Source organism: Dermacentor variabilis, chromosome 5 (genome assembly GCF_050947875.1).
Source record: "Dermacentor variabilis isolate Ectoservices chromosome 5, ASM5094787v1, whole genome shotgun sequence".
Lineage (NCBI taxonomy): Eukaryota > Metazoa > Arthropoda > Arachnida > Ixodida > Ixodidae > Dermacentor > Dermacentor variabilis.
The window spans coordinates 8,011,018-8,025,807 of record NC_134572.1 but is presented as its reverse complement, the minus strand read 5'-3'; the positions used below and the strand labels follow the sequence as shown (position 1 = coordinate 8,025,807).

The 14,790-nt window shown below is 48.0% G+C and overlaps 1 protein-coding gene across 2 annotated transcripts in view; it reads left to right on the top strand.

Annotated features, from left to right (window-relative positions):
* The window catches only part of YL-1 (Vacuolar protein sorting-associated protein YL-1), a 30,679-nt gene extending 18,850 nt beyond the window's left edge, over window positions 1-11,829 (top strand). For both annotated transcript variants that reach the window (XM_075691675.1, XM_075691674.1), the window contains exons 4-5: window positions 9,000-9,193; window positions 11,181-11,829. In XM_075691675.1, the coding sequence (XP_075547790.1) occupies window positions 9,000-9,193; window positions 11,181-11,751 (765 nt within the window). In that variant the 3' untranslated portion in view covers window positions 11,752-11,829. The remainder of the gene's footprint in view (window positions 1-8,999; window positions 9,194-11,180) is intronic.
* The last annotated feature ends 2,961 nt before the right edge of the window (window positions 11,830-14,790 follow it).

Here is a 14,790-nt window from a genome sequence, read left to right as displayed (position 1 = left end):
ATCCTGGCCATGCTGACGCTGGGCTAAGACGGCACCTACGCCATGACCGCTGGCATCTGTACCTTAATTCTGTAGGGGCATCAGGGTCGAAGTGGACGATAATGGGTGGTGAGGAGAGAAGAGTAACGAGACGAGAGAAGGCGGCGGCTTCTGCAGTACCCCACGAGAATTGTACGCCTTTCTTCAAAAGATTAGTTAGGGGTCTAGCAATTGCCGCAGGATCTTGAATAAAACGACGAAAGTACGAGCATAGCCCTACAAAACTTCGAACGTCTGCGGCTGTCTTCGGAACCGGAAAGTCTCAGACAGCGCGAGTTTTGTCGGGATCAGGCTGTACTCCGGAAGCGTCAACGAGGTGGCCCAGAACAGTAATTTGGCGGCGGCCGAAACGACATTTGGACGAGTTAAGTTGCAGCTTCGCCTTTCGAAATACATCAAGTATAGCTGTTAGACGCTCAAGGTGAGTGTCGAACATGGGCGAGAAGACGATGACGGTCGTCGAGGTAGCAGAGACATGTGGACCATTTGAAACCTCGGAGCAAGGAGTCCATCATACGCTCAATGGTGGCAGGGGCGTTGCATAATCGAAACGGCATTACTTTAAATTGGTATAGGCCATCAGGTGTGATGAACGTGGTTTTTTCTCTGTCCATATCGTCAACAGCAATCTGCCAGTATCCAGAATGAAGATCAATAGAAGAGAAATAGCTGGAACCGTGGAGGCAGTCAAGGGCGTCATCTATACGTGGGAGCGGGTAGACGTCCTTCTTAGTAATGTTGTTCAGATGATGGTAGTCTACACAGAAGCGCCACGTGCCATCCTTCTTGTTAACCAACACTACAGGTGACGCCCAGGGACTCGGAAGAAGGCTCAATGATGTTTTTGTCTAGCATTTTGTTCACTTCACTTAGAATTGGCGCTCAGATGCAGAAACTTGATACGGTCATCGGTGAATAGGAGTAGCAACGCCACTAAGAATCCGATGCTTGACCGCGAGCGTCTGGCCTAAAGGGCGATCGTCGAAGTCGAAAATATCTCTGTAGGACGATAACACTTAGTAAAGGTCTTCAGCCTGCGCAGAAGACAGGTCCGTCGCAACCATTTTCTGTATCTTGGTATCGGTGGCCGAGGCTGGCACGATGGGCCTGCTAAGCTCGCAAGAAGCATCGGTCGATAAAGTTGCCACGTGACTGTCGCCGACACAGTCAACGTTGGCAAGGCAAATACCTTGTGGTAGAATTTGCTTTGCCAATCCAAAGTTAAAGATAGGTATGAAAGTGCGGTTCGCAGTAATAGTAAATATACTGTGAGGCACGGTAACGTCATACTGTAGTGGAATGTCGGGCAGAGGAGTGACGAGGTACTCGCCATCAGGGACTGGTGGGGAAGACAAGAGTTCAACATAGGCTATTGAGTTTGGCGGCAGGAGAATAAAGCCGGTGGGGCGTAGGCGGCACTGGGGTGCATCAGAAGGTTCTGCGATAATCTGCAACTCAAGGCGAAGGGTACTAGCAGAGCAGTCAATAAGAGTAGAATGCGTGGAGAGAAAATCGAGGCCGAGAATGAGGTCGTGGGGGCAATGAGCAAACACGGTTAAGAGGACAGGAGTGTGGCGGCTGGTGATGCTAACACGTGCCGTACACATGCCGATGATAGGCACAGTACCGCCATCCGCAACGCAGACGACGCGTGCCGACGCTGGGGTGAGGAGCTTGTTCAGTCGTCGTCGGAAGGCAGCACTCATAACAGGAAGATGTGCCCCTGTATCGATGAGTGCCGTGACAGGATAGCCATCAACGTCAAGAAGGTTTTGGTTCGTGTTTAACATGAGCAGAGGATTTGAGGGCAGTGTCGACAACGCAGTTTCACCTCCAGAAGCTGCAGTGCCTAGTTTTCCGGCTGGGCCCGGGAGGCGATAGGCGGCGAAGAGAAGTGGCGGGGTTGGAGGCGAATGAGACTAATGGCATCAAGGTGAGGGCGAGCAGCTGTAGCGAAGGTTCGGAGCAGGGGCATCAGCGGCAGTGGGTTCATGGCGGGTGGCATAGGGAACAGAAGGTCCAAAGGTGCGGGAATAAGTCGCGGCGTATGTCCGAGGAGGCGGTGGCCAACGGTTGCGGTAGTGACGAGCAACGTGGCCGATGCGACAGCAGTGGAAGCAGATTGGTCTGTCATCAGGTGTACACCATTCGGACGGGTTGCAGCGAAATGAGGTAGAAAAGGACTGTCAGGGATGAGGAGGGCCGGTAGAGAACTGGGGAACGCTGGGTTGAGACGTTGAACACACGGAGTTGAGACCCATGTTCTCAAATTCCTGTCTGACTATGGCCTGAATCATGGTAATCGTGGTTGCTGGCAGATCGGGAGGCGTTGCGGAGAAAGCTGGCGAACAGGCGGCCTCGAGCTCGCGGCGAACAATACAGGTGACGTCGTCACAGGTGGTGGCCTGACACGGTCGACCCTCACATGTCGACGTAGCAGCGGTGTTGGGTAGCCGCGCGATGTGGTGTGTGATGCGGCGGCTCTTGGCTTGTTGAAGGCGACGGCATTCTTTAATGATGGCGTTGATTGTCGAGACGTTGCTGAAAACAAGCAAATTGAAAGCGTCGTCGGCGATGCCTTTTAGAACATGGGACACTTTATCTGATTCAGGCATAGCATCGTCAGCTTTGCGGCATAAAGCCAAGATGTCGAAGATGTATGAAACGTATGGCTCTGTAGCTCTCTGAACACGAGACACAAGAGCCTTTCTCACGGCAACCTTGTGGCCAATGGAGTTGCCGAACAGTTCCCGTAGCTTTTCTTTGAAAGTGTCCCAACTGCTTATCTTGTCGTCATGCGTCTGGTACCACACGCGTGGGGTGCCGCCAAGATAAAAGATGACATTGGCGAGCATAATGGTTGGGTCCCACCTGTTATTAGCGCAGGCATGTTCATATAGCTTGATCCATTCGTCAATGTCCTGTCCCTCCAAGCCAGAGAACACACCAGGATTGCGATGTTGGGCAACCGTGACGATTGGAGCAGTCGGACCAGCCGAAGCCATTGCAGAGGCGGGCTCGTCACCGGGAGGCATGGTGACAAGCTTGATGTACCGACCACTCCGGAGTTCCGTGGCGAGGACGGGGATCGCTGACCTCCACCAGAATGTTACGTGTAGAAAGACACAGACGAAAGAGGCTATTTACAGGCTATTTACACTGGACTGGAGCTAGAGTGCCAGGCTGACATTCGCTCGCGCCAAGGGCACAGACCCACTTCGTCGTCGTTCTCGCGGCGGCTCGTCCCTTGGTCATCACTCGATGATATCGTAATAATATAATTGAGCCGTCCTGCAGCCCTTGGGCTTCTACTGTTACTTCTACTTTTCTTGTTAAAGAAAAAGAAGACAACTGGAGATTTTACATGGACTACCGGCAACTTGACAATATCACCAAAAAAAGATGTTTACCCACTCCCATGCATAAACGATGCTCTGGATTGCCTTCATGGCACCAAGTATTTTTCTTCAATCGACGCCGTCAATGACATGGACCATGAGAAGGCCGCTTTTGTTATCCCTGGTGGCCTTTATCCGTTTAAAGTCATGCCCCTCGGCTTATGCAACGCCCCAGCTACTTTCGAACGCATGATGGACATCCTCTTACGCTGTTCTAAATGGTCCATTTGCTTGTGTTATCTCGACGATGTCATTGTATTTTCACCAACATTTGAAGCACATCTCAACTTACTTTCCTCTATTTTTTCTGTGTTTTACAACGCCGGCCTGCACCTTAATTCATCCAAGTGCCACTTCAGATGTCAGCAGCTTACAATACTCAATCACCTCGTCGACTCGACCGGTGTTCACCCCGAGCCTCACAAAGTTCCTTGCTTTCTGGGACTGTGCTCCTACTTCTGTCATTTTGTCAAGAATTTCGTGGAAATCGCACATCCTTTCACAGAAAGGCGTCTCGTTTCTTTTTTTTTTTTTTTTGGGTGCTGCACAGGCTGCCGCCTTCTCTACCCTCATCATGTTGCTGACCACACCACCTATCCTGGCTCATTTCGATGGCTGCGCTACAACAGAGCTCCGCACTAATGCCAGCGGCTACGGAATCGGCTGCCCCTGTTATCGCCTATCCAAGCCATCTCCTTTCTCTAGCCGAACAGAACTACTCCATCACGGAACGGGAGTGTCTTAATCTCGTTTCTACTTCTACTTACATGGCCGGCATTTCATCGTCACTGCCGATCACCACGCACTTTGCCGGCTTTCGTCCCTTAAGAATCCCACTAGGCATCTTGGTCGCTGGGCACTGCGGCTTCAAGAATACACCTACTCTGTCTCTTATAAGTCTGGCCGATTGCAATGGGACGGTGACTGTTTCTCTCGCAATCTTTTGGATCCACCTGAAGCCTCTGATGCGCCTGCATGTGTACTCTCGCTCTCCACTTTTAAGCCACATTTGCGATGGACAGCACCATGATCCCATCTTACATGAGTTTATTCAGAAGCTAGATTCTTCAGCACCCGAACTCTCCCTTCACCTCTTCGTGCTTAAGCATGGTGCATTATATCGCCACAACTTTCACCCAGACAGACATGAACAGACATGCCCACGCATCTGTGCGTGAGCATTCTTGGTCAGCTTCATGATGCCCTGACCGCCGGTCATCTTGGAGCTTCCCGGACCTATGATCGCGTTCGGCGTCACTTCTTTCGGGCTGGTCCTAACCATCCTGTTTGTCGCTAAGTCACTGCATGGGAACTGTGTGAACGCCGAAAAAAAAAACACTTATACCTCCTGCTGGGCTCCTTCAGCCTCTTGACATCCCCTCTGACTCCTTCTTCCGAGTTGGTCTTGACCTCCTCAGTTCTTTCCCTGCCTCTGCTGCTGGCAACAAATGGATTGCTGTTGCTACAGACCACATCATCTGATACGCAATTACAGTAAAACCTCGTTAAATTGTACCCGCTTAAACAGTAGTTTCGTTTTAAAAGTAGTAAAGTCATTTCCCTGGCCAAGCAGCCATTGAGCATAATGTGTTTTGTATCTGTGTAAATTATACCAGCCTATTGCGTACGTACCGGTTAACACATAGTGTTTCCACTTTTAATCGCTCAAACACAGCGGTACATCGTCTCCATCGAGCGGCCCGTCAGAACAAGCCTCAGAGATCAGAACAACGGCCTCCAAGCGCCCTGTGTGTTTGCGCGTAAAGCCACATCAACATCAACATCATTTTGACGCCGTGCCAGAGAGCATTGTGGTCATGGAGGAAATAAGTATTTTTTTCGTCCTCCATGGTTGTGGCATCGTGCGACCAAGGACTCGCGTTATTGCCGTAGCTCGGATGAAAAAGACGCCGGGTGCTTAGCATAGAAGAAAAATTAGACATTGTTCATGCTATCGAATGTGACATGAAGAAGTCGGCACTGGCACCCGACAGGCATCTGCTGTTGACTACAGTGTGTGGCGCTTGGAATGCGAAGAAGTTGCTCGGCAGCGCTGCTGCGACCGCGAAGAGATTTCGGCTACGAGGTTCAACTTTTTGCCCTCGTTGTCTCTGTTGTTGCCGAAGTGTCGCCAAGCAAGAGTGATGAGGATGACACGGGAAACACAGCGCATGTGATTCAGGCCCTACAGTGGCAGAAGCTGCATGTTACGTCAGCCTCATGAATGCAATCGTGACGGTGAGGACAGCACCCCGAAATGAAAAGGGCGCCCCGCGACTTCTGCAGCGCTACCGCGCCCGTGCACGGAGAATATGCAGCGCCAACGAGGAATCTGCCATGCGAGTGTTTGCCAAGGGGGCTGGCTGAAATGCTGGCTCGCAGCTTCAGTAAGTTTGTGGCTGCTGTCGTCGCTACTAGGCCGCCGCGGCATCAAATGAAAATGACACCTTTGTTGCGCGAAGCGAATAAATACTACATGTTTTTTCCCCTTTCATCACACTCTCTCTGAGTTCTGTTTTTGACAGGTAAGTGGGCAATCTCATGCTATTTCGGTTAAGCAGGACTACCGTTTAGTACATACTTTTTCCGAGCTCCGGCCAACTATGGTTTAACGAGGTTTCACTGTACATGCTGTCTACCTACCAGTTGTGCTACGGATGTCGCTAATTTCCTGCTACATAATGTCAGCTTACATCATGGAGCCCCTTGTTAACCCCTCACCGACCGTGGATGCTACTTTCTCTCCAGCGTTATGGATGACCTGCTTTGCTCCTGCATGACAATACACAAATTTACGATGATTACCACCCTTGCTGAATGATTGCTTGACTGAACGATTCAACTATACGCTAACTGACATGCTTTCTCTGTGTGTCTCTTCTGACCATTAAGACTGGGACGGTGCGTTGCCCTTCGTTACATTTGCCAACAATTCCTTCCGTCACGATGCTGCTGGTTTTTTACCCCTTTTATCTTCTGTTTGGCGATGACCGAACGTTACCTTTTGACGCTATCAATCCCGCTGCTGACCATTTGCGCACTGAGTATGTCCGCGATACCATTTCCAAAGCTGACGAGGCACGCCAGATTGCTCGCCATCGGCTTATGATATTGCAAAACCACCAGAGGCACCGATATGACTCCTGTCATCAAGGCATTATCTATACCTAGGGTGCCCTTGGTGCTTTTGTGGACTCCAACTCAGCATGTTGGACTCTGAAAAATTGCTTTCTGGGTACTCCGGACCATATCATGTCTTAAGACGTGTAACGGACATCACTTAAGAGGTTGGCCCACTCAAGTCTTCCTATCCCACCGTTTTGCCACCTGCAGATGTTCACGTGTCTCACCTTAAACTTTACTGCTCCCCTACACCGCAGCAAGCACCGCAGCAAGCACCGTGACGGTGCTTCAGCAGCCGGGGGTCATGTTACAATAATATTCCTCCAGAGGAGTGTGGAGGAAGACGGCGCTTGTGGACCTGCCTCCACGTAATGATATCCGAGAAAAAGCTCAATGCTGAAATGATGGTGTGATGGCTCCGTGAGGGAAAGGACGGATGGGCGCAGCAAGCCTTGGTCTCAGTTTAAACTGCTGTCGCAGTAAAGAAAGTGACGGGGCTTGTAAAGTTAAAGGGGCCTTGAACCACTTTTATTGAAGTGGAGAAATGCATTCCAAGTTAAACTAGGCTATCTCAGAAATACTTTGGCGCACAAAGTACTAAACTAGGCTATTTCAGAAATACTTTGGCGCACAAAGTACTTCACTGCGTTAAGCAGGAGCAGAGTTATTGGCAATCAAACATGCCCTTTGTGGTGCTTCTGCTTCTTCTTCAATGCCTTGCACTGCGTAGGCTACAGCGGAGCAGGGCATGCCCACAACGCTCCGCCTACTGAATGTCACCGTGGTGTGCAGTTCAGATTTGCAGTACGGTAGCTAGCTGGGCGAGTCGGTACATTTGCGTTATTATTACTTGCAGTGCGCACTAGAAACACGGACGAAGAGGAGAGACGAAGCACAAGTGCTGACCACATGTCTGACCACATACGGCTGACCACTTATGGCTGTTTGAATGCAGTAAACTTTTAGTCGTGAGTCAGCGCCCGTGTTTTGTCTCCCTTCTTCCTCCGTGTTTTTAGTGCACCCTGTAAGTAATAATAGTTCAGATGTGATTTTGCATGCTGACATAGATGCCATTATTTCCAATTTTGGTGTCCATGATGCACCAAACATGCTGAATGCAGTTGTCCTCAGCGAGCGTTAGTGTTCTCAGCCAGTGGACTCATTGCGGCAGACGCGGCATTGCGGCAGATCTATGCTACATAGCAGACCCCAAGCTACATGCAACAACAGCACTTGCTTTGTGCACAAAAGAGCTAGAGTGCGTGTTTGCGCTCATATGCTCCTGTCTGGCTGTGCTACGTGGTGCACACTGGCTTTGTCCTGAACCAGCTTGATCGATGGATAGTAGCCACACCCAACTCATTTTGAAGCGCTATCAATAGCTCAATCTGAAGCAGTCTGCCAAGGCATCTAACCAGGAGCGGCCAGAAGTCGGCACGTGCTGTCAAGCGTGCGTGTGGTCTGACCTCCAAATTTTCATGGTTCGAGGTAGTGAGTGTGCAAAATTAGCCAAAATTATTGAGACCCGACAGCTATGACACCGATAAGTAGAGTGGCCAAAGCTTAATTCCTACGCTGGCGGCCAAGTGTGAGCAGATGATAGTTTACTTCTTTTTGGAAGTATGTAAATATTATTGAAATTCGAAAGCATACTTTTGCTTACTCCAGCCTGTTTATTAAACTGCATAAATAAATATACACAGTAATAGTAGGAAGGAGCGCACTGATCCAGACACCCTTCTTGATTGATGTCAGCTATTGGCCAATAGCTGCCTATGGGGATCCGCTATATTGTGAAATAAAGCATCTAGAAAAGAGTGAGGAGCATGCTTCATTTGAAAAGAGAGCATTTGAGAGAAAGGTAACTTTGCACTCTGCTTGTGACATCCACGCACCATGCACGACTGCAAAATTTGGCTGAGATGTTCACAGCAGTCTATGCTGTTCGTGGACTGTTTTTTTTCACCAAGCCCGAAAGGTGGTTCAGGGCCCTTTGAATAAAAGGCAGGCAGCCTATTGAATTAAGTTGTGGGTTCGTGGCTTCATGTGCAGGAATAATTTTTGGCTCAGATGTTCATGACAGTATTGTGTAGCGACCAAGAAAATTACTTTGTTGAATGAGCGCTGCAGGGCTCTTTTATGAGATTTGAAGTTGTTGGCTTCATTGCTGTTGCTGCGTATTCTAACGCTGCCATGACTGGAGTCGCACAGAATCTGTCTGTGAAACAGGCTTCAGGGAAACTTAGTCACATCATTAGATAGAAAAGGGGGCCAGCCAGTGACATTATGGGAGCAATACATAAGTTCATGAGATGTAAAAATTACCTGCATGCAGCTTAGGACTCCCAATATGCCGCCCCATGTGTTTTCAAGATAGGGTAATGTCTCTGGGAAAACTGTTTTATCGATTGTCATGGCACACCTTTTCTTTGCCAACAGGAACAGAAAACAGAGAAACCAGCAAAAAGACGTCGCACTCAAAGCTCCGTTGACAAGGAAGACAGCTCAGCACTGAATGCCTTTCCATCTGCTGAGCGCAAGTCAGTGCGGAGGTCCACCCAGGCCAAGAGCCAGGAAACGGAGCGCAGGCGGCAGGCTCACGAGGAGCAGCGCAGGCAACGGCACCCGCGAAAGTGAGCACATTTGTCTGGCCTTGTGTTGTAGTCAGGCACCTTTACAATGAAACAATTGGAACCTCCAAAATCCTTTGTTATACAGGTGACTTCGTTGTAAATATTGCAAACTGGATCACACGCCGTATAGATCAGAATGAGTGTGTTCAGCAAAAAAAGAAAAATACTTTTTTAACATGAACAAAAGAAATACTTAGTGAAAATATTCGTTAAATTTCTTTTGCACACTTCATCTGATGGAATGTACAACTGTAGTCAACCTTACACAGTATCTGGATTCACAGCACATTCCTCTGTGAAACCCAGGAGTGACGGAAGCTACAGCTGCAAAGTTGAAAATGCTGCTGTTGCCTCTTTCCAAATATACTGTAGCAATACCTAATGCCACTGGTGAGTCATAGTACTAGTAGTAGTGTGTGAATAGTGTTAGCCTAGTTTTGGGCTTCTTGCTGGCAGACCCTGCTAGTGGGGGACATCAGTGTTTGCCCTGCTAGGCCGTCTTTCTTTCTTTTTTTCTTTTGTTGGGTCATTGAATTGCTACCATAGCTAATTACTGTAGATACCGTACCTGAACTTGCCTGTGTAATCTTTATTACTATGTTGACAGATGCTCCCTTGTGCATGCAGCTCAATGGCATTGCTATATGTGCTCGTCAGCTATTGCGAATGCCTAAACTTCGTTGTATCAACAACTTCATTTTCGTGTTGTTCTCTGTGCAGGCAGTCACAAAAAATGTGAAAGGTAGGAGCTTGGCCAGGACACATGGAATACTTTGTTACTTATTTTTATTTATTTCTCTTAGTGCCCCTCTCAGTAGAGAGTATAGTAGGTGGGTGATACAGAAGTGTTACGAAGTGTTACAAGTGACAAATGTGCACCTAAATAGAGCTTTGCAAGCAAATAAACATTCAAAGTTAAAATTCCACATATTACCAACAGGTCATTTCGGTGTAGAGGCATTCAGTCTATAGGTGTTCGACTTTATTAGAGTTTTTAATCTGTTTGTGTGTCGATTGTCATTTGTGGAATACCAGAACATCAAAAACCTAGACAGCAGCAGCAGCCCTGGTGGTGGCATCTTGCCGTGCTTTGTTCAACTGCAATATGTTAAAAATGCTTTTGTATTGTGTTACCGCTACCGTCAAAGAAAAAGAAACTCTTTTATACATAAAAGATGATGTTGCTCTTGTGCTTTATTCCAGCAGCTCAGTAAGATGAGCTCATAATTGAGGTAATAATTGTGTGGGCTCTGGTTTAGCACAATGTCACAAGATGGTGCCTGCAGCACTGCTGTTCATGACTATTTTTTTATGTGTTGTGAAAGCAACACATGTATAGACAGTTTGCCTGCCAAGTTCTGAATTAACTGGAAAATTTATACATATTTGTACAGCCATCTTGAATAGTTCTGCAGCTGAGGAAATATCTTCCAGATAACGGACTTCCAAACTTACACATGCAATGACTGCCATTGGTCTAGCCACATAAAAATAAAGCTAAGTGTGGCTGAACTGAATGCACCCATTATTATAAAGTCATAATGCAACTGCAGGGCCATAATTTCAGCCACTCAACATAGAAAATTTTAGTGCTGTTGCTGCTGGATTGATTGTGGTTTTTACCAATTGTGATCGTAAAGTTTCTTAGAATATTATCTTGAGGGATATCGGGTGCCACAAGTGAGTTTCCTAATGGGCACTGTGCTGTCATGGGAATGGTGGTATATGGCTGTGCAAGGCTTGTGGTAGCTTGTGTCGAGCGAGGCTTGGCCTGAAATGTGCATATGCATGCACACCTAAGCTTTTTGAAAATAAAATCTTCATAAAAGGTTTTCATCACTCATATGACAGCTTTCGGTCAAGCAAAGGCTTGTCAAGTATGTTTTTATGTGTGTGAAAAGATATTGCGCAGCAGTTTGTTGAGGCTGTCTTTGTGAACTATATATAACTGAGAGTTGCATGAAACCCACTTCTCCAAAATCTGCAGGTCTGGCGCAGAGCACTCGTGGCATCCGACTCAGGAGGAGCTGCTTGAGGAGGCCAAGCTTACAGAGCAGGAGAACTTGCGCTCTTTAGAGTCGTATCAAAGACTCGAGCTGGAGAAGAAAAAAGCCAAGATTGTCAAGAACACGAATCGAGGCCCCATGATACGTTACCACTCCATCTCCATGCCACTTATTGAAGAAGTGGATGTAGAAGGACCCGTTGCCTCAACGGCGCGGTGTTCCCGCAATTTTATCACATTCCCAGATGAATCTACCCTGAAGGAGCATTTTCCTGGGGGCCGGCCCAAGCCAGCAAACCGCAGTGTGTGTCCCATCACACGTCTGCCGGCACGCTATTTCGACCCCGTCACGTTAATCCCTTATGCCAACCTGCAAGCTTTCCGAGTGCTTCGTGAAGCGTACTATGCACAGCTGGAACAGAAAGGTGATGTTCGCCAACCAGAAGTGGCAGCTTGGGTCGAGTGGCGCAAGCGGAATCGGGCCCAAAGAGCAGCACTTGCCAGTGCAAATAAAGCTGCTGCTGCCGCTGCTGCCGCCGCAGCTGCAACATGAAAATGTGTTGGTGTACAAGTACTGTTGTAAAGGTGTTTGATACTGAGTTGTTTTGTTTATAAAAATGAAAATTCTGTATGAACGTCTTGCCTAAATCAGTCATCATTTGGCTTTGCTTTTGTGCATACAAGTTGAGCATAATTTAATTGCACCAATTATGCCAACGAGCTTGTTTACATTCTTCCTGCAGTGGAAATGGCCATTTTGTTTATGATGGCAGCATAACTGCACCAAGGTCGCTAGTAGTTTTGTTCTAAAGAGTTACAGCTTGTGCCTCCATTATGAAGTCATTGAGTAAACGCAGTTGCTGCAGCTCATGGCTATGTGGTCCTGTTGCGATCACGAGGCTACAAGTTGGACTCCTGGCCACAGTGGCATTAAATGTAGAGAGGGGATGCAATACTGTCGATGTACAAGGACTACAACCATGTGGTAAGACATATCGGGTGCCCGAGGCAAACGAGAATACAGCTTCGAATCGCCATCGACAGTAACATTCTCATTCTGTGCATCTAGGCGCTTGACCGAGTCGTCACCAACCCGTTGTGACTTCAGGGTGGAGGACGATAGACGGACTCTTTCCGCAGATGAAGAAACGAAAAACTTTATACAGTATTTACATCTAGTGAATGATAACGTACAGGTAGCTGCAAGAGCGCATCAGACCGATTGGGCGGCAGGTCGCGACTCTCTCTCCTCGCGATGGGCCGGTGCTCCCTTTTTTACCTCGTCGGCAGGAACCAGTTTGGCAGGTGCCGACGTCACTCGCGTTGATTTCTCGGTTCGTCTCGGAGATGGCTGGGTGCTTCTTGAAGTCCCCCTCGTCGAATTCTTGATACGTCGCGGAGAAGTGGGTGCTCCCGTATTCTCGCTGATATGCACGTGGTGCGCATAGTATGGCAGCTCCCGTCGCCTCGATGATAGGTACGCGGTATGGCACAACAGCACCCCCGCTGCCAGTTAATACATCCAGAACTCGAGCTGTTTGACGCGGCTCGACGTATGCGATGTGCTGATTGACTGACGTCCTTGATGGGGTTAAAGGGACACTACACTCTAAGAACAGTTTACACCCTTTGGCTTGCCCCTTCTGCCACACAAAAATAATCGTCATCTGCCTTTATGCGTTTCCTTTCTTTATCGCTGCGAGCCCAGAACTTTCCAGTAACGAATGGCACGCGCGTTATCAGCAAAGAACAGTTTACACCCTTTGCAGTGCCCCTTCTGATAACGCGCGTGCCGTTCGTCACTGGAAAGTTCCGGGCTTGCAGCGATAAAGAAAGGAAACGCATCAAGGCAGATGACGATTATTCTTGTGTGGCAGAAGGGGCAAGCCAAAGGGTGTAAACTGTTCTTAGAGTGTAAAGGCAAATATTAAGTCAAGCTAAAGTGATATAGCAGTGCTCATGAATCTCTAAGGCATTAATATTATCACGAACAAAGCCCTAATCGAGAAATCTAGGTAAATGCAGGACATGGCTAGAGACTCCCCCGAGACATTCAATTACTTGCCTAATGACGAAAGCACTCCTCAGTTAAATTCTGTCACTAGTACTCAACCATTTGTTGTTAAAAACAGCCTTGCATTGTATTATAAAACGAAATAAAATGCTACTTGTCTGGTTCTATTTCATTTTTAGAAAAAAAACTGAAGTTATCTTTGATAACGATGCGACTGGTCGAAAAGTTTCATTTTCGCTCGACTTCGCGTCGCCCGCGCTTTCGCGTTTCATAAGTTTCGTTATCGCGAAGTGCTGCGCTGGTTTTGCTGGCTTGCGAAACTCGCACAAACTGGAAGTAGCAGAAAATTCAACTTCCATGTGATGTTGCGGGATGCCCGAACGGTGTACGCCACTTCACCAAAAAGCAGCTTCAGCGGCGAATCCACCGCTCTGTTTTAGCTCGGTACCGCCGTTTGTCGGCCGCCATTTTACTCACCGATGGCAGCAAAGGGTGATGACAGCATATGCAACGTCACCACTGCCGCGGTTGGCTGGCGGGAGATTTAAATTTTAAAAAAGGCATTCGGACCCTTTAGATGCAACTTTCTCGTAAACTATGTATTTTCTTGGCGCGAAACAAGCGCTACGAAGTTTCTCGAATCGTATTTAAATAGTCCACATCGACTTATCATTTGCCTTTAGTGTCCTTAAGGTAATGGCTTTGCCGCCCTTTCCTCCGCTGGTCTTTCCTCTGCTTGGATTTGAGAAAGCTCATGGAGTGACCGAAAATCAACACCAACCACTTCAGTGAAAGTGAGCACCCTCCAAATGCTCTCCACAACGCCAGACGAAACTCCATGAAAACAAACGCTGTAACACCCTCTGTGCTCTCAACAGCACCATTACGATTGTTGTACTAAACACGAAACACGCACCCGATAAATAGCCCGGGACACAGACGTCTACAAATAATGCTCTCAAAGAAGACACATTCAAAGAGAATTAACAGCTAAGGAATAAATTGCAAAGCAATTTCTAACAGTCATTCGGGCAGGCAAGACACAGCTGAGGCGATCGAAGAAACTTTATATTTTGCTCTGTGTCGCTCCGAGTGAAATTATGTCACTTGTCATGAATTTACCAACTTGCTGACATGCGTCGCATGACCGTACAAGTGTTCCAACCTCTTTCAAGCATCCTGCCCAATAGAAATCTTGCATTAGCCTAGCCTTTGTCTTCTTGTTACCGAAGTGACCCGCCCAAGCATTCCCATGCACTAACTCTAAAAGCTGTGGTCGGTACTTTCCTGTCACGAGTAGTTGGTTGTATGTCTGACCCTTGAAATCCTGACATTTCCGATACTTGAGACCTGACCTAGTGTAGAACGAGATGTTCTTTCAGGCCACTCCTTCATTTACATTAGCCTGCAGCACAGTTAGCGAAGGGCCGCTCTTCTGTGCCGTGATAAGCGCCTCTCGTTCACTAAGCTGCTCCCCGCAAAAGGCTGCGGGACTAAGCAGTGAACCTTCCACTTCAGCGCTAGGCGCCCCGTTTTCCCGAGTCTCGAAAGGCTCCTCATCCAGTGTCAATGATCCGG